Raw genomic sequence first — 19,216 nt, forward strand, 5'->3', positions numbered from 1 at the left:
ATACCCGAAAAGGACTCATGATTTAAACACATTTGGCTTCATGTCCTGATTGGTAAGCCAATCACATAACTGCTAATTATCGGTGTTAACATTGCCAATATAAATTCTAACAAGGATTTATAGAGTTTGTAGTTTATTCAAGTTTGGTCCACTGTCCTCTGTTTATTTGACAATATTATTATGATCTCATGTGAACCCTCACAATATAATACGCACTTGCTCTAAGATGCATCTTTCAATTCTTTAATGGAAAAAACTGAAACCCTATCTCTCAATGTGTGAATACATGAGATGGATGCTGGTTATTATTTCCTCTTAAGTCTTATGTCTAGGCATTAACCAGAGTATTAGCTCAGCCCGTCTATCTGTATTTTCCTATAATTTTTCATGTTGTAAACATCATGGTCCAGGGACACTTTTAGTTTAAAGATGATATGAGAAGTTGTCTGTGAGAAAGAAAACAACACAATAAATGTCGGATCACTTCACCAATTGAACCTTTTTAGTGCAGGACATGAGTACCATATCTTGCTGTATGAACTATTTATCATATTTTTACTTCATACCCCCAAATTAGCTGCAGATTTTCACAGCAACATTGGAAGCCATTCTTCGAAGTTATTATTTCAGATAATTTTAAGATGATTAGAGAAAAATAAAGCCCTTTTTGGCATGTTAACCTATTGGGACAAAGATGTAATTGATACCTTTTTTGGAAAAATCAGACAACAGTTTTGGAATAGAATATTGCAATGGAAGAAGAAACTTCTGGCAATTATGGAGGATGATTTTCATAGAATTATAGGAAGCCTTGAGGCTCCACCTTACAGACAAAACTGAATAACTTTCGAAGTATCTTATCAACTGAGTTATTGGATTGGGATTATCAGTATTTTTAAGAACTTACATGCTAATTTATACATGGATTGCTGGACTTGGTGCACTAAAAGTTGGTTTTGCAGGATGTTGCTTTTCTTTTGTTGAAGGAATCATGGGAAATTGAGAAGAATCCCATGGCAAGCAAAGGAACACCTCTTCACGGTCCGCGCATAAAACTTATTGAGAAGGCACAAAATCTCTTTGCTGAAACCAAAGAACACATATTTGAATCAAAGGCTGCTGAAGAGCATGCAAAGTTGTTGAGGTAAAGTGAAACAAAAGCTGACACTGTACATGTATAACGGATTTCATGGAGTGAAATGAAATTTATGGCCTTGTTGTCTTTCTTGGCTCTCCTGTATGATATATAGGAAGAAACTTGAAGCCTGGAACCTCTCCATGAATGATAAATTACCGTTAGAAGTGTGAAATAACATTCTTTGATGATCTAATGCCCGTATAAGGGCATCTTCATGTTGTTTTCCTATGTTCTACTAGAAAAGCAAACTCTCATTTAATTTGGCATTCTTACAGAATCCAACATGAGTTAGAGGTTTCAACAAAACAAGCAATATTCATTGATTCGAGCATCAGTGATACAATTCGCACTTGTATTAGCACGGGAAATCATCGAGCTGCAATGAAAGTCAGAACTGAATTTAAGGTAGGTAGCAATGTTTTAAGACTCATCACATTGATAACATGTCTCTGTTTTCCTTTCCATTTTCCCATGTCATAGCCAATATTTGCTGCTGCAGGTGCCAGAGAAGAGGTGGTACTGGCTTAAAGCATTGGCACTCTCTACCCGAGGAGACTGGGCTGCGCTGGAAAAATTTTTCCAAAGAGAAGAGACCACCTGGTGGTAAGTTGTTAATTATGTAATATTTATTGGCAAGCATGTTTTTTTAATGTCACCAAATGATTCTTTGCAAAAAATAAAACTAAAAAAATTTTTGAGAAAGACAGAGACCAAATATGTACTTTTAAGCTCTTGAAGGGTATTTGTTTGCACCCATCTTCAACCTCCCTTGAAATTCACTTTTGGCTACCAATCACAAATATAACAGAATCAACATTTGCTTATTTGCCAATTGTTTCCGCTTTTATACAGGTTATAAACCCTTTGTTGAAGCATGCATTGGTGCTGATGCGAAGCTGAGGCTCTGAAGTACATTCCAAAGCTTACAGAACCTAGGGAAAGATCAGAGGTACTTCAAACCAAACCCACCCTTCTTCAATTCAAATTCACATCATGAAGGTCAATTTATTTGGCCTACCGAATTCATCAAGCTAAAACGAGAAATGATCCTAAAAATGAGCCTCGGCTTGGTTATGTGATAGTTATCACGGAATAGAGTCCACTAGATTTTTATAATTTTAGGCAAACAGGTTTTGAATTCTCAAAATTCTGACATATGATATCTTGATCTGCAATATGAGCAGGCATATGCACGAATTGGCATGGCAAAGGAAGCTGCTGATGCTGCATCCCAGGCTAAAGATAGTGAATTTTTTGGTCGTTTGAAGCTAACTCTAGGACAGAATGCTGGTGCAACATCAATCTTTGATAGTCTCAGAGACAGATTATCATTCCAAGGAGTCTACTAGTGACCATTTGTGCGTCCAAAAAATATATTGGTATAATTCACGCTGACAACCCATCATGAGTATTGCTTGCATGTTCAAACAGCTTGAAGATTTTACCATCAGTTGTGTTCTCTGATGGGTGTAATTCAAGAAAATTTAAATAAAAATTATTTTTTATAAAATAAATAAAAAGCGTGCTAAAAAGTCAGAATAATTTTTCCCAAAAAACTGTGCCAATTATTGTGAAAAAAATATAATATATAAAAATCGTGCCAAAAACCGTACCAAAATCATCGAACCTATAAAATCGTGCTAAAAACTATGCCAAATATGGAACTAAAAGTCCGTGCTAAATATCAATGTTAATATTTGGCACAATAAGTAAAGAAAGTGTGCAGCATGATGCCAAAAATTTGGCACGGTATAAAGCGACGGTGCTCAAAATTTATTTCATGACCATTCTATAAAGAGTAGTTAATTTTTTGGTCCTAAATACTGCTCTTAAAATTAATTTGGTACGGTTTTTAAACTCATTTCCGTGCCGATATCACCGTGCCGATTTGGGATTTTTCTTGTAGTGGTTTCTTTGAGGTTTTTTTTAATACTATTTATGATTTTATATCAAAAGGTAAATTTTAAATATGTAATTTGATTGATGCTTTATAGTCAAATCAAAATTTGGCATATCATTCAAGTTATATATAGGCAGTAACTATTTATTACTATCTTGTGTTATTGTTATTTAGATTTTTAAGGATTTATATGTGCTTTTTGAAGTTTCTTGAATGGTCTCTTGTTTTGTTGATAGTGTTCTTGCTTGTTCATGATTTCATATGAAAAGTTAAGTATTATTACTACTTAAAGATGTAATTTTGATCAAATTTTCACTTATCCTTCAAGTTATAGGCAGTAACTATTAAAAAAATCCGGTCATATTTTTTGGTTTTTTGGTATAATATGATTATTTATGGCTGTGCAAAAGACTGAAATTGCATATTTTCTTAAAATTTCTTCTTATTTTCAGTGTATGCACTTTGAAAATGTTGTTTCACATGGCCTTAATTTGTTTCTAAGTCCTGTTTGTAGGCAATAATTATTTTTGGTAGCCTTGAACTAGTAACAACTTGATTATTTGCTAATTCCCTCTCAAAATCAATAATGTTTGATTTTTTTTTTCCAGTTTCAGATTACATGCTGTGAAAAGTCTGATTTCACAGCAGCTCAGTTAGCTTTTTTGAGGTCGAAATGTTTCAGATGTTCAAAAACCATTAATGATCACAATGAAAGAAAACATCATCGATCTGCGAGGAAAGGCGATCATTCGGAGAAGACGTGCGGCACTTGCTATAATCACTGGGGCCCAAATGAGTATCCGACTCATCATACCCTCATAGTAAGTGCTTGACTTCTTTTAATTTATTAGTTTCTACTTTTGATCCTAACAATATTAAATTTAGGTACATCCAATGTACTTTGCTGAAGCGAGACTTGTGGGGTTCCAGATCAATGAATGATAACCGAGAAGAAAAAAAATGGGGGGGTGGTGGGAAAAAAAAACAAACAGGTAAACTGAATTTCTTCTTATGATGGAGGAATAGAAATTTAAATTTGTTTCTCCAAAATTTGCATGTCTCTGATAGTCCTCTCTCTTCTATCCTCAGAATTTATAAATTTACAGTGAGCATATATGTATGTATGTGTATCAGGTTATATGCAATAGGAATATAATCTCTTGTCTCCAAATTTTTTACGTCTCAGCTAGTTTTGGCTCTCCTCAATTCTCAGAAATTTATTTGAACATATGCACACAACACATCATGTTGGATAAACATCTGGTTCATTATGGCTGTGATTTTTTTTTTTTTTTTAAGTGATCTCTATTTCTGCAGGTGATTGAGAGGTCCATAAGGTGTTCATTCTCAGCAAACCCTCAGGTAAAACACTGGAGCATCCAAGAATCACAAGTATCCGGCACTGCTTAATCCTACTGAAGCTTGAATAAAGTGCAGTTGATCATATTCTTACATTGTTTGCTGTATATTTCTTACCTGTAAATTTGGTTTGGCCTTCATCAATTAGCTGCGCACTGTATCCATATCTGTGATTAGTTTGTAAAGTGAATACTATTGAACTGTTGTTTGTTCATGAACTTAATGAACTGATCAATCCATAGCATGAATTACTGATAGTTTCAATTCCAATCTGCTGCTGTTTTGGTCCATGTATTCTTCAAAAGTCCCAATTGTAAGTCATGCTAATTCTTTGTGTAAATTGATTTGATTGCAAAAAAGAGCTATGTGAAAATAAAATGGAATGAACTATTGGCAGAGAGACAGGTTAATAATGGCTAACAGCTCCAATCAAATGCAGCCATTGAGGTATTCAGGTGTTTCAAATTTTCAATTGAGCATTTCCTCTTCTCCTCAGGTAACTATTACTTTTGTAGAGCAAGTAGTAAAGTTTGGGAGCAATATGGTGACAATAGACTGATGAAAAAAAACTTGCATTTTATCTTTGATTCTGGTGCAGTTATTTTATATATTGATTAAAATGTGTGATAGTTGTACATTGGAAAAATGAACTGATGAGGTGTTATATTGTAAAAACTTAGGTGATTAATAAGCATGAGCTTATGGTGATTGCTTGCTGTATATTTCATTGCCTAATTGTTTTGTTTTCCAATTTTCTTTCAGTAAGCCTTGCTTAGGTTTAATTTTCAGGAATCCTTAATTAACATGATCAAAAATTAGTTCAAGAAGAATGCTAATGTTATTAGAAGTTAGAACAGATAATGGGTCAGAATTTTTTCATTCACATGGTTTTTTTTTTTTAGAAAATCACAAAAATGAGATATTTTTAAACTATTTTTAAGTTATTATTATTATTTTTAAAAATAATTTTTAATAGATGTTATTTTGGATAAATATGTTATTATTATTATTAAAATATGAATTATTTTTGCATGTTTTTAAAAAGTATTTGTGGATTTAAATTTTTAAAACTATTTGTCTCTTATATTTTGATGTGTTTATTATTATTATTATTATTATTTTTGGATTAACTTTTTAAAAAGACTTAAAAATGATTTAAAAATAAAAAATCTCATTTTTGTGATTTTCCAAAATAAAAGAATATGAATGAAAAAAAAACTAATATCTTAATATTTTTAAAATGCCAACTCATTATCATGTCGATAGATACTGCGCACTGCTGAATCGCTTTTAATCCTACTGATAATACATTTCACATAATATTATTTAAATAATTAAAAAGAAAGGCCATTTTTGAAACATGTATTTTTATTAGATATTCACGCATGTGAGTTTTACAAACCGCTGCATTGATATCAACTCACACAAAATTATTATTTCCGTGACATGTTATTTTTCAATGAGCTTGTTTATCGTCTTTCTATAACAAAAGCAAAAAGTCAACTGAGAATTTCTTTTGCTAATTTCCCTGGTTGCTTGATATTGTTGTTTACTTTTGAAACACCCACAACAAAAATCATGCTCATTTGACCCTACCTTGCAAACCCATAATTCAAGACTTTCCTCTACTTGACTTACATGATAATCAAGTTACACTCTGTGAAGTAATAGATACAAAACAATAAGTCTAGTAATATTGAAGAGGTCAAGAAAACTAACTAGAGTTAGGAATAAACCAGCATGGCTGAAGGAATATATTTTCATAGAGCTTCATTATAAGGTCACTGATATACTCTAATATCCGTCACAAATCCAGCGCTATCTTTTATTTTCTAATATCGAGCGATTTATTTATTTATTTATTTTAAAATTACCATTAACACTCTATTCAACTATCACTTTCTAATTACGTGTCAGGAAAAGTGCTTTATAATACATAATCGATGCATATATATAAAACCATGAGTCTCATTGGAGAGTTATTTTGATGCTGTTTATACAAAATTAATATATAATATTAAAAGAAAAATTACTCGACTCCTTTAATTGTAGTCTACTAGTCGCTTTGTAGAGAGATATGAACATGCATATATCACGAGCTCTCTATTATATAACAAATAAATTTGGTTGTACTAATCCTAATTGAATTAGCATTAACATTGAGAACAATTAAAGTTTGGTACAAAATTAGCACAATACTAAACCTAATTGAATTGATGTATACTCTTTGCCTTTTGTGAGATTTTCTTGTCATTTGTGTTTATCTTTATATCTTTTATTTTGATTTTATATCTGACTCAAAGCATATAATATTTAGATTGGGATTTTTTATTTTTATTTTTATTTTCATTATATATTTTAAATATAAATAATTTTATACTTTTGAACTTAGAAAGTTATAATAATTCAAGTTATAAATACAAATATTGACTATTTTTTTTTACAAATGGACACGTCAGGGGACGAGTTGATTTATTTTTTATTTAATAATTTTATATTATTAAATATAAATAATTATACTTTTGAACTTAGAAGTTATAATAATTCAAGTTATAAATTTTTCGATATTAATATTTTTTTTACAAATATGGACACGTCGAGACGAGAGTTGATTTATTTTTTATTTATTAATTTATATTATTGTTGTTTCTTCATTGCTAATTCTAAGGTTTAATCCCCAAAACAACTCACTTAACTGCCAGCTTTAAAGCTATTTCAAATAGCCATTTATAACTCACAGAATTTTATTTAAGTTCTAATCGTATTAAAAGAAAGAGATTTGGGCTCCATTGACCACCTGAGTTGGAGCAAAGGTGATATAAAGATGCACATTTTGAATATTTACGCATATTATTTGATCACAAACGCTCATCTTTTGGAATATATTAAATTTTAAAGTTGAGTCTGTTGTTATGAGTAAGCTTCATGCACATTGTTCTTATAGATAATGAAATTAATTCATTGAATCAGAACTTCATAAAACAAATACTCAAAATATAATTAATTTTTAAAACTTTATCAACGTAAATAATGATGTGAGTAAAAATTTCAATAATTACATGAATATTATATTTCTATTCTTAAATATAATTAGTAGTTTATTAAAACTTTATATATAGAAAGGTGGTCTTCTACCTCCGATTTCATTTTACTCATATAAACGATAATAGGGTTCTAACTACAAATATACAAATTAACAAACTCGAAAACTAAACATTTCATTAGCTGTCTAATTAGTGTATGGACGAGCTTCCAACCATGATGGTTGGAATTTGGATGGAGTGTGAGACCGCCTCTTTGGAGGAAATATCTCAAATATCTTATCTTTCATGTTGTAGAGCCCAAGATCTTCATATCCATATTCATGACTATCAAAAGGCAAATTATCAGTGAAATAAATGCTATCACTCAAACATCCTGGGAACTTATTGGCTGGAATAGCGATGGTAGAATTTCTGCCTAGAAACAAAGCACAGTCTCCAATGCTTTTCACTCTGATGAACTTCACTCCTCATCCAATTTGTAGAATCGGTACCAATTAGCGTAGTAGTATGCTTTGGTAGTATGTTCATCTGCATGGTATCTACCGGACAATCAACAAATCACCCATGCAATCAACCAATATCTCAAGTTAGTGCATGAGAGGGTTCCCAGCATTAGCAATAACTTCAACTACGAGATCGAGCAAACCTTATACATCATTATGTATTGATAAAGCATAATAATGCTTCTTTTGTCATATATAACGTCGAGTAACAATCGACTCTATGTGCGCCGCGATGAGTCACCCGCGACCTCCATAATCTAAGATCCGAAAAGCATAAGGCGATAAATATTATAAGCAGTTAGTTTGAGCATCTTTTCGGATCGAGTGAGAAAGCGACCTCTATCTACAAGATTTTTCTAGTATTATTATCTCACGCGTAGTGAAGTCGTTCGATTGTTTACATCGATTACCTTATAACCAACATGATATTCTTTTGTCACTCAAAAGTATGTGTGGGTAATTCCCGATCCAGAGTTTTGGAGAAAGGATTCAACAAACACATATCCTGCTTAAATTCATTATTATTAGCCAACCACACGAGTACACGACAATGATATCCATCGGGAAGATCAAAATGGATAAAATCTTTGATTGAATGTGTTGAAAAATCTTAGGTTGCCTTCTTGGTTATCATCATTGACGATTAATAATGGGAATCCATGATTAGGAGAAAAAGGATATCTTGCTTTAGCCATTGCTGTGGACCAAGAGAGTGAGTGCACCAAACGAATATAATCTTGAAGAGGCAAATACTTTTGTGAGATCTCCCATGATATCCCTCCGCAGCTCAGGACAAAATGTCATTGTACTCTTTAATTTTGCAAATTGCAATTAGGTTGGAATACAAAGATATATATATATATATATATATATATATATATATATATAGATAGATAGATAGATAGATTAAGGAGCTTTGGCACAACATGATCATTTCTCTTGGATGAACATATAATATTTAAAATTGTCATTTTCAATGTATACTACTTCTACAAAACTATAAATTTGCATAAATATCTTTAAATTAGAAATAAAATCATATCGATCATATATATATATATACTTGATTATCACATAAAAGGATAAAAGAAAGCTAAAAATTGCACGTATATCATGTAAATTCTAGATTCACATCTCCAGACATAATAATTTTTATTTATAAAAATAAAGAGAACACCATCTTAATTTGCTTTTCTTTTTCAAAATATCTTTGTATATTTGAAAATTATAAATATGGATATATGCATGATATATAATGCATAGTGCAAGCATAAAGCGCTAACTCTCTTGGTAAATAAGCTGGTGTGGTATCAAGCTTAATAGAATTTTTAAATAAAATTCACATCAAGGAATAATAGCGAAAATTGATCCGAAGAAACACGCACAAAAACCGGATAAAAAGATATATATGCTAATTGTACTTAAATTATTATTAAGTCTAAGTTCTAATCTAAATATATGAGAAAAATTTTAAAATTTAGTTGAAGCCCGGATATCATCAACATAGCAAAAAGAAAAAAATAAAATCAACAAGAATTCTCATAAATTTGAAAATATTTATATAGGTTCATGCATATGTGTTATAATACATATTATTGGTTGCATAATATATATATATATATGTATATATAAACCATGAGTCTCATTCAGGTGATTTTAATGTATATATACAAAATTAATATACAAAATTAAAAGAAAAATTACTAACCACCAATCAAAAGCTATAGTCCGCTAGTTGTTGGCGAGAAGATGCACATATCATGACTGAGGCACATCTTGGGGCTCCTTATCTATTATATATAACAAATAAATTAGGTTGTACTAATCCTAATTAAATTAGTATTAACATTGAGTTCGATTAAAGTAAGGTACAAAATTAGCACAATACTAATCCTAATTGAATTTATATATACTGTTTGCCTGTTTATTTTGTGAGATTTTCTTGTGATTTGTGTTTATCTTTATATTTTTTATTTTGATTTTATATCAAATTACCTTTAATTTTTTTTTTCTTTTGATTATAGATTTCAAATATAAATGATTTTATACTTTTAAACTTAAAAAGTTATAATAATTGAAGTTATAGATTTTTTTTTTTTTATAACTATCCACAAGTTAGGGACTAGTTGATTTAAAGTTATAGATAATAAAAAATATTCTTTATTTTATAATTTTAATTATTATTTATTACGCCATACCCTTCAAATTAGTTAAACCGGAAACGGCTCACTCAATGGTAGTAAATAATTTAAATAACTAACTAAATGTCTATAAAAAAATAGAAAAAATTTTCTTTAAATTTATTTAATGATCTTGAATCAAGATTTTAATGAAATAATTAATGAAAACTTTTTAAAATATTCAATAATTTATTTTTTAACGAGAAAACAGTATTATTTTTAAAAAAATTTAATAACCTAAATATTATGAAAAAAAATACTAATTTATTTGTTTATTTTTCTTTTAACAAAGTCACAAGCATCTCAAGTAACGATGAATTAACAATATAAAAAATTTACCTTGTGAGACAGGTTAACAAATAGAGTAAAAAGACATGCATCTTTAAGATAATATCCCTTCCGTCATTTTTACGTATCTCAACTTTTCTTTAGTTCTTTTTAGTTATCTTATTATAACTTTTTTTTTTAGTTTTGTCTCACTTATAAGTGTATTAAATTTATGAAGTTTAAATTTATTACCTTTTTAGGGGTCGTTTGGTATGTGGGAAAGTAATAATTTTGCAGGGAAAATAAAATATGTGAAAGACTTTCACACGTATGGTTTTAATATAAACTATGCAAAGTAACGGTTTTCATGTAATTGCTTTCCCTATGACTAGGGAAAATTATTCATAGTGGGAAGGGTGTGAAAAGGATCACACAATGGCTGTGAAAATATTAGGCGAGTAAAATTCATAATTTTTTTTCTTTATCTTTTCCTGCTTTTGAAAACTCTAGAGCAAAACTCTTTCGTTTTCTTTTCTTTCCAAAACCCTAGGACAAGAGAGATCATTCATTGGATTTTTTATGAATTTTTTTTACTTTTTTAATGTTTTTTTTGTTTAATTTTTATCTTTTTGGAACTATTTTAGCTTTTTTGTATGGATTTAATGAATTCATTTGGTGTAACATAGGGTTTAGTGGTGGGATTTTCACTTTTTATATAATTTTTTTAAAAATTTTATTAACTAGAGTAATTAAGCGCAAAATTGGCAATGCATATAACTTTACATAGAAACTTATTCATATCAAATGAAAGAATTAACTTTACATGCATTTCAATTATAATTTTCATTATACATACCAAACATTGTTTTGTTATTTTGCTGAGAAAGTAATTGACTTTGTAGTGAAAGTCTTTCACTACAAAGCACCAAACGGACCCTTAATGTTTTTATTTTTCAATAAATTATATCTAATCACATATTTTATTAAATTATATTTTATATAAAGATAATTTTAAAAAGCTAATATAATTTTTTAAATAAATTTAGTTAACATTGACAAATAAATAAAAAATAAGTACATTACAAGATATGACCCGTAATGGTAAACCCATTATTACTAGTGTCATGTGAAGGTGAGTGAGAAAGAATCATGATCAACTTTCTCATGAGGGTGTTTGGATCCTGATTTGGAGTGGGAGTCATTAGCTTGTAATTCCAATGCCTTATTTGGATGACTAAGGATGTGAGTGAGAGAGAGGAATGGGTGAGCAATAACTAATAAGTGAGGATTGAGTAAAGAGTGAACAATCCTCTCAAAAAATGGGAGGATTACTCATTCTTTCCTCATAGAGATGTCAACAAGGCAGAGATTCACAGGGGAATACATTTCCCTGTCTTCACCCTGAAATTCTACTCTTATTCCTGGCCGTGAACTCAAATATGGGGATTTTTTTTCCATTCCCATCCCAAGGGGAATTTTTGGGTTTGGAGATTCCCCATCCATGATTAATAAATTAAAATAATATTATTATTTAAAATAAAAAACTTATAAAATATTTAGCCATAAAAATTTTTAATAATTGACAAACTCATTTACAAGTACGACCTAGCACAAAATACCTAACATACACAATCACTAATATATTATTTGCACAATTTATAAAAATTTAAAAAATGCAATATATTTAATATAAATTTAGGATTTTGTTTGATTTTTATATTAATATTCATTTAATTATTAATAATTTTCTAAATAAATAAATAAAAATATAGGCTTTTGTTCAATTTTTATTTAGATATTTATAAAATAATAATAATAATAATATGTAAATTATATATTTAATATTTCGGGCTAAGGTGGGATGGGGAGAATATTCTTTGGCTCCGGCCCCGATCCCAGAAAAAATTCCCCGACCCTGGCTTCAACCTGGTGGGGGATCAGATTCCCCATCAGACCGGGGTCCATTGACATCTATACTTCCCCAATCTTTGGCCTCCTTGAAGTGAAATATCTAATTTTACCCTTTTATTTAATAATTAAAAATAATAATTAAATAGATAATTTTAATAATAAATAATGATTAATGTGAAATAAAAATAACTAATAATTAATAATCTAATTCAAATAATAATTAAATAAATTATTTAATTTAAGATCTTTTTCTGATTTCTTGCATTAAATGTATAAAAATAATTTTAACATAATTTTTCTTTTAATTATTCTCATAAATTATCAAGTCTAGGGATGTCAACAGGTCGGATCGGGTGCTGGTTTTGCCGTACCCGCACCCAAACCGGCTACCCCGCCCCCGTACCCTAACCCTAACCCGAATCCGACAGGTTTTCAAAACCTCAACTCACACCCGCACCCGACGGGTAATCGGGTACTCACGGGTATACCCGCCCCACCTTGACCTCATTAAAAAATATTTAATATAAAATTAAAATAACAAATAAAAATTAAAAATGTCAATAAAAATCATAGTTTTTTTTTGTTTGAATGAACACCATAGAGTAGGAATTGAAAATATATATTCAAAGCAACACAAAATAGACAAATTTAACACTATAGAGTAGGAATTTAAAAAACTCTAACAAAAAAATTAAATATATATAATTGGATATCTTTGTTAATTGAATTTCGAGTCGGGTTCGGGTTCAGGTTCGGGTCGGGTATCAGGATTCCCATACCCGCACCCGCACCTGCTTTACATTAATCGAGTATTACCCGAACAAGACCTGAAACCCGGTTAAACCGGGCTTTCCCCGTCAAACTCGGGTTGAGTCGAGTTGGGTTTGGAGATTATTGCTATCCCTATTATGCACGCCCATGATGAATCACAAGACCTCCATAATCTAAGATCTAAAAAACAGAAGCTAATAATAATTATAGCATAGTCTGAGCACTTTTTTTAGGATCAAATAATGAAACAGCTCTAACTACAAGTTTTTCTAGTATTATCTCACATGTAGGCCAATTCAATTGTTTACTGATTAGCTTATATTCATCATTATATTCCTTTTCACTCAATAAGAATGTGAGTAATTCGATCTGAGTTTTATAGAAAGGATTCAACAAACACATTTTTCTGCTTGAATTCATTGTAACTAGCCAACCACAGGAGGAACCACAATAATGACATCTATGCGGAAGATCAAATGGATAAAACCTTTGAATATATTGAACAACCTGAGATTGTCTTTTGGGTTATCATCATTGACAATTAATAACAAGAATTCATGATCAAGAGGAGAAGAAGGATATCTTGCTTTAGTCACTACTGACCAAGAAGGCCGAATAGAACCAGAACGAACATAATCTAGAAGTGCAAATACTTTATGAGATTTTCCATAATATCCTTCTATAGCTTAGGACAATATGTCATTGTGCCTTTAATTTTGTAAATTGCAATTAGGTTGGATATACCATAAATAAATAAATAAATTACTCCTATTCTCATATATATATATATATATATATATTCCTATCTAATTCTTCTTATTGTAGTGATAGCACAACATGATCATTTCCAGGCATGACCATATATATTTAAAAATTGTCATTTTACACGTATACTACTCACAAAATATATAGTTTATAAATATCTCTAAATTAGAAATAAAATCATATCCATATATATACTTGATTATCACATAGAAGGACAAAAGAAAGCTAAAAATTACAAATATACCATATAAATTTTAGATTTATAATAATTTTACACATAAGTCAAGTATAAAGGCATGACTCTCTTTGTAAGCAATTGGTTTGGTTTCATAGAATATAATGAGTAAATAAGGTTAAAAAAAATTATCCAAAGAATAATAAAAGAGTGTAAATTGATTTGAAGAAAACATAGAGAAAATCTACGTGGAGTACTGTAGCAGCTATGTTTATGAACCTAAATAGTATATTCTTCTCCTTCTAGGTTGCATAGCAATGGGCCTTTCAAATAACTTATGATCCTTTTAAATAGGTCATTAAACTACTGTAATTTGTGCATTTTTATACATGTTTATCTCTCGACCGTGCTTGTCATTTTTGTAAAAAAAAAATTGAAATATTTGTAAAATGTTCAATAATTTATTTTTTAAAGAGACCAGTATTCTTATATAAAATTTTTAATGACAATAACATTATGAAAAATACTAATTTAATTTAATTTAATTAATTATTATTAATTTTAATTTTTTAATAAAAGGTTACTACTAACCAATATCCTCAATGATTTTTTAATTTATTGCTTTATAAAACGGGTTAACAGGTCTATCACGTGACCGGTAACGGTAAATCCGTTATGATTGGTCCGTCCCATGCTGGTGTTGGGAGAGATAGAAGAGAATCATGACTCAATAAACCCTAGATTTCTTGTTTCTTCTTCTGTTTTCTAATTTTCAGTAAGCCTTGCTTAGGTTCAATTTTCAGGAATCCTTAATTAACATGATCAAAAATTAGTTCAAGAAGAATGCTAATGTTATTAGAACAATGGGTCAGAATTTTTCATTCACATGTCTTTTTAGAAAATCACAAAAAAATGAGATATTTTTTAAACTATTTTTTTAAGTTATTATTATTTTTTTATTTTTGGAAAAAAATATGTTGTTATTATTATTATTATTAAAATGTGAATTATTTTGCATGTTTTTTAAGGATTTGTGATTTAAAATTGTTTAAAAACTATTTGTCTTTATTTTTATTTTTATTTTTTTGAATAAAAATGTCTTTTATTTTTATTTTTGATGTGTTTATTATTGCTATTGCTATTTTTTTAATAATTGATAGAGAATAGATTTGTGTATTGTAGATTTCAAACCACAAATATATTTAAAAAAAAACAAAATAATTCATATTTTAATAATAATGACAATAAATCCATTGAGATATATTTTAAAAAAATATGGACAAATCGCTTTTAAACAATTTAAACCACAAATACATTTTTAAAAAAATATGCAAAAATAATTCTTTATTTTAATACTAATAATACCATATTTTTTTCCAAAAATAAATATGATTGAAAAATTAACTTTTAAAAAAACCTTAAAAAATAGTTTAAAATAAAAAATCTCATTTTTGTGATTTTCTAAAATAGAAGGATGTGAATGAAAAAAATAATATCTTAATATTTCTAAAATGCCAATTCATCACATGGGGGATGACATGACATAATGTGATGTTTTGGAATCCATGTTGATGAATAAATTTTACATGGTATTATTTAAATAATTAAAAAAAGATCATATCGAGAGAAAAAAAACCCACGTATTTTTATTAGATATTCACAAGTCAAAAGGCCTGCAAATTGCTTGATATCAACTCGCACAAAATTATTATTTGTAGAGATGTTATTTTTCATGAGCTTGTTTATCCTTTCTATAACAAAATGCAAAGTCAACCAGAAATTTCTTTGCCAATTTTAGTTGCTGATGATGTTGTTTACTTTGCAACACCCACAACAAAAATCACATCATTTGGCACTATCATGCAACACATAATTCAAGACTCTCCCCTACTTGACTTACATGATAATCAAGTTACACTTGTGAAGTGATAGATACAAACAATATGTCCCACTAATGGTGAAGAGGTCAAGAAAACTAACTAGAATTATAAATAAACCAGCATAGTTGAAGGAATATGTTTCATCGGCTGCATTATAAGGCTCTACTGATATACTTCTTTTGTTTCTTTTTATCAGCCACAAATCCATGCTTTTTTTTATCTTTTATTTTCTAATATCAAGAAGCATTTATTTGTTTTTTTTTCCAAAATTACCTCTAACACTCTATTCAACTATTGTTAGAATTAAATATGTGAGAGAAATATCTTTATAATACATAATTGATGCATAAAAAAATAAAAATAAAAACCATGAATCTCATTGAGAGTTATTTTGAAGCTTAATTGAATTAGAATTAACATTGAGTTCAATTAAAGTTTGTTACAAAATTAACACAATACTAATCCTAATTGAATTGATGTATACTCTTTGTTTTTTGTGAGGCTTTTCTTGTGATTTATGTTTATCTTTATATCGTTTATTTTGATTTTATATTAAACTCAAAGGATATAATCTTAGATTGAGATTTTTTATTTTTATTTCTTTTCATTATAGATTTTAAATATAAATAATTTTGTACTTCTAAACTTAAAAAGTTATAATAATTCAAGTTATAACTTTTTTTTTATATATAAATATGGACGGTGAGGAGTTGATTTATTTTTTTATTTTATATAATTATTTATTACATTAGGCCCTTCAAATTAGTTTAATTGGAAACAACTCAATAGGGAGTTTAAAGTTGTACTATGCAATATATAATGAGTACATTGATGGTATCTCATGGGGTTTACTCATTATTCCTGTGACCACCTACACAATGAAAAATTCTACGGTTTCCATTTCCGCCCATGGATATATATGTGCATATATTCCCTTTGTTATCAAGTTTCATGACTTTAAAGATTTATAGTATTTTGTTGTTCCGAGTTTTACTTTTTAAAGGGATGGTATTTTGGGCTTGTTGAGGAATGACCATTCCTTGTATCATGGACTCACATGGTTGGCAACCCAGGTTGAAGCCCGAGTTGGCCGATAGGAAAATCTTGAAAGAATTTCGTCCGACAAGATTTAAACCTAGTTGAGGAAAGAAAAGTCCAGGGTGGAACCATAATTGATCTGAGGAAAGACCGTGGTTGGGCTAAAAAGCCCGAGCCGGCAAGCATGTCTAGTTCTTGTGGCGAGGGGGGAGGACTTAGGGGTTATCATCAAGTCTACTCGTACATGCCGGCAAGCAGGTCTAGTTCTTGTGGCAAGGGGGACTTAGGGGTTATCATCAAATCTAGTAGTGTACATGCCGGCAGGTAGGTCTAGTTCTTGTGGCGAGGGGTCACGCACATCCTCGTATATAAAAGATTTTGAAAACTGTATAATCTTTCTCACGGCTTCTGCCAAATGCTTAATGCCCCAACTTGTGTTTTTTCCATGTAATCCTGGTGAGATTGATGCTTGGACCCTACAGCTCAAAAGAGAAACAGTCATCAAGTTGAAGGAACAGAAGCCAAAATGAAATCTCAGCCAATTTTTTTCTGAAGAAAGAAATAAGGTAAAAATATGCATGATGAAAAATTTGATCAACTCCCACAAAGAATAGAGGAATCATGGGTATATCATTTTTCCACCAATGAGAAGAACCAAAGGAACACGTTATTTCAAAAGAGCAACTCCCTACGTCATTCCCAGAATGATTTTTTCAAGGATGTTAATAAGTATTTAAACAGCAGTGTAAAAGATGGTCACTGAAAACACTTCAGCAAGATCTGGAAAAGAAATTAAACACAGTGGATTCAATGAGATAAACCATCATCAAGGGGCCATGGCAGATATGAACTATCATGAAAAAGTTGAAATGACAAGGTATAGGCCCCTTTAAGTGGGTGGCGATGGAAGAGCATGGTTTTGGAAATATACATGCACAACCATGTGAACTGAAATTACAGTTTCAAAGCAGCACATAGCAATTACCATTCAACAACTATTAGATATCTTATGAGAGTTAGAGGTTCTGCAAGGCAGGGATAGAGGTGGGGAAGTTGAAAGGAAAAAATTATAATAATCTTGTCAAATAAACTACTTTAGCCAACCTGGTTTATTGCTGTTATGCAATTCCATAGGCACGGTTACTACATAAATGTATCAACCACTAATCCAATGGTCACATGGACAACTATCAGAGAATAAAAAGTAAATATAGTAGGAATCTTTGAGCAAATTTTCAAAAGATTGGTTATAACAACGCTAACAAATCCACCTGGATTATAAGTAGAATATCAAACTTTAACAACTTCAAGTTGTAACTGTTGTATCAACTTTCCCTTTTTAACTCTCCTTAATAACAAACAAAGGGACATTGCAAGGCAAGCCTGAATAACAAACAGTAAATTACAAGGACAGGAAGATCTTTCCAGCACAACTATAACAAAGTACACCTCAATTAAGCTTCAACTTAAGCAACTGGGATTTATCAAACATTAGTTATCTAAAATAAATCAGGCTTTCCGTGGCTCTAATTTTATGAAATTGACTCAATTGCTAAGAAATGAGATAAAATAACATTAATGAATTGTAGTTAATGTCAATGCGAAGCCGTAGGTGGTCAAAAACAACGTGATAAATCAATACTATTTCACACGCACCTTGTACATCAAAGCTGAGGGTGGTGGAGAAAGTGAAAGTTTTGGCCTTTTTTATGTTTTTCTATACTCTTAAAAAGATTTTTATATTTTGGCAGTTAATAGCTCTTTTTATCAAGGGAACAAAAGACTGAAAGCAAAATATAAATGGGGAAAAAAGCAAAGCAATGAATGGAATGCTCAAAAACAAAACTTCAAACCTAGTTTTTGGTTGACTAGTAGGAGGGTTTGAAATCTAACTATGGAAATCTTCTAAGATATTTTGCAAAACAATAGAATTTGTAGTAGATTCCAAATGCTTGACAGTTTGATAATATCAGGTCAAATTGGTGGCATGCCTCTAATTTAAAAGGCAACAAAAGACAATTTGGGGTTTTAACATAGACCCTGTCAACCCTATTCACTGAATCTAATCCAGATTGATCCCCTTAAAAAGGATAACATTATGGAAAAACACAAACAACAAGGCAGAATTGCGAAACACTTAACATTCAAAACAAAGCTAGAATCGAAACTAAAATGATCATTAGAAGCAAAATACAAGAATTACATATCAATTAAACAATATCACACTTCAGCATACACACAATACCCACATGCCAGAGCCCTCAGTCACACCATTACCAAATCCA

At 30.1% G+C, this 19,216-nt stretch overlaps 1 protein-coding gene and 1 long non-coding RNA gene across 2 annotated transcripts; both read left to right on the forward strand.

Annotated features, from left to right (window-relative positions):
• The first annotated feature begins 827 nt into the window (after positions 1 to 827).
• On the forward strand, positions 828 to 2,633 carry LOC120283724 (protein VACUOLELESS1-like). The gene is made up of 5 exons (XM_039290450.1): positions 828 to 1,144; positions 1,414 to 1,543; positions 1,638 to 1,741; positions 1,991 to 2,087; positions 2,323 to 2,633. The coding sequence occupies exons 1-4, from the start codon at positions 1,014 to 1,016 to the stop codon at positions 1,995 to 1,997; spliced, it is 372 nt and encodes a 123-aa protein (XP_039146384.1). The 5' UTR covers positions 828 to 1,013; the 3' UTR covers positions 1,998 to 2,087; positions 2,323 to 2,633.
• A 1,184-nt stretch (positions 2,634 to 3,817) lies between these two features.
• On the forward strand, positions 3,818 to 3,999 carry LOC120249296. Its single transcript, XR_005532821.1, has 2 exons — positions 3,818 to 3,859; positions 3,924 to 3,999. It is a non-coding gene; the product is annotated as an uncharacterized LOC120249296 (long non-coding RNA).
• Positions 4,000 to 19,216: the final 15,217 nt, after the last annotated feature.

This window comes from Dioscorea cayenensis, chromosome 3 (genome assembly GCF_009730915.1).
Source record: "Dioscorea cayenensis subsp. rotundata cultivar TDr96_F1 chromosome 3, TDr96_F1_v2_PseudoChromosome.rev07_lg8_w22 25.fasta, whole genome shotgun sequence".
Classification (NCBI taxonomy): domain Eukaryota; kingdom Viridiplantae; phylum Streptophyta; class Magnoliopsida; order Dioscoreales; family Dioscoreaceae; genus Dioscorea; species Dioscorea cayenensis.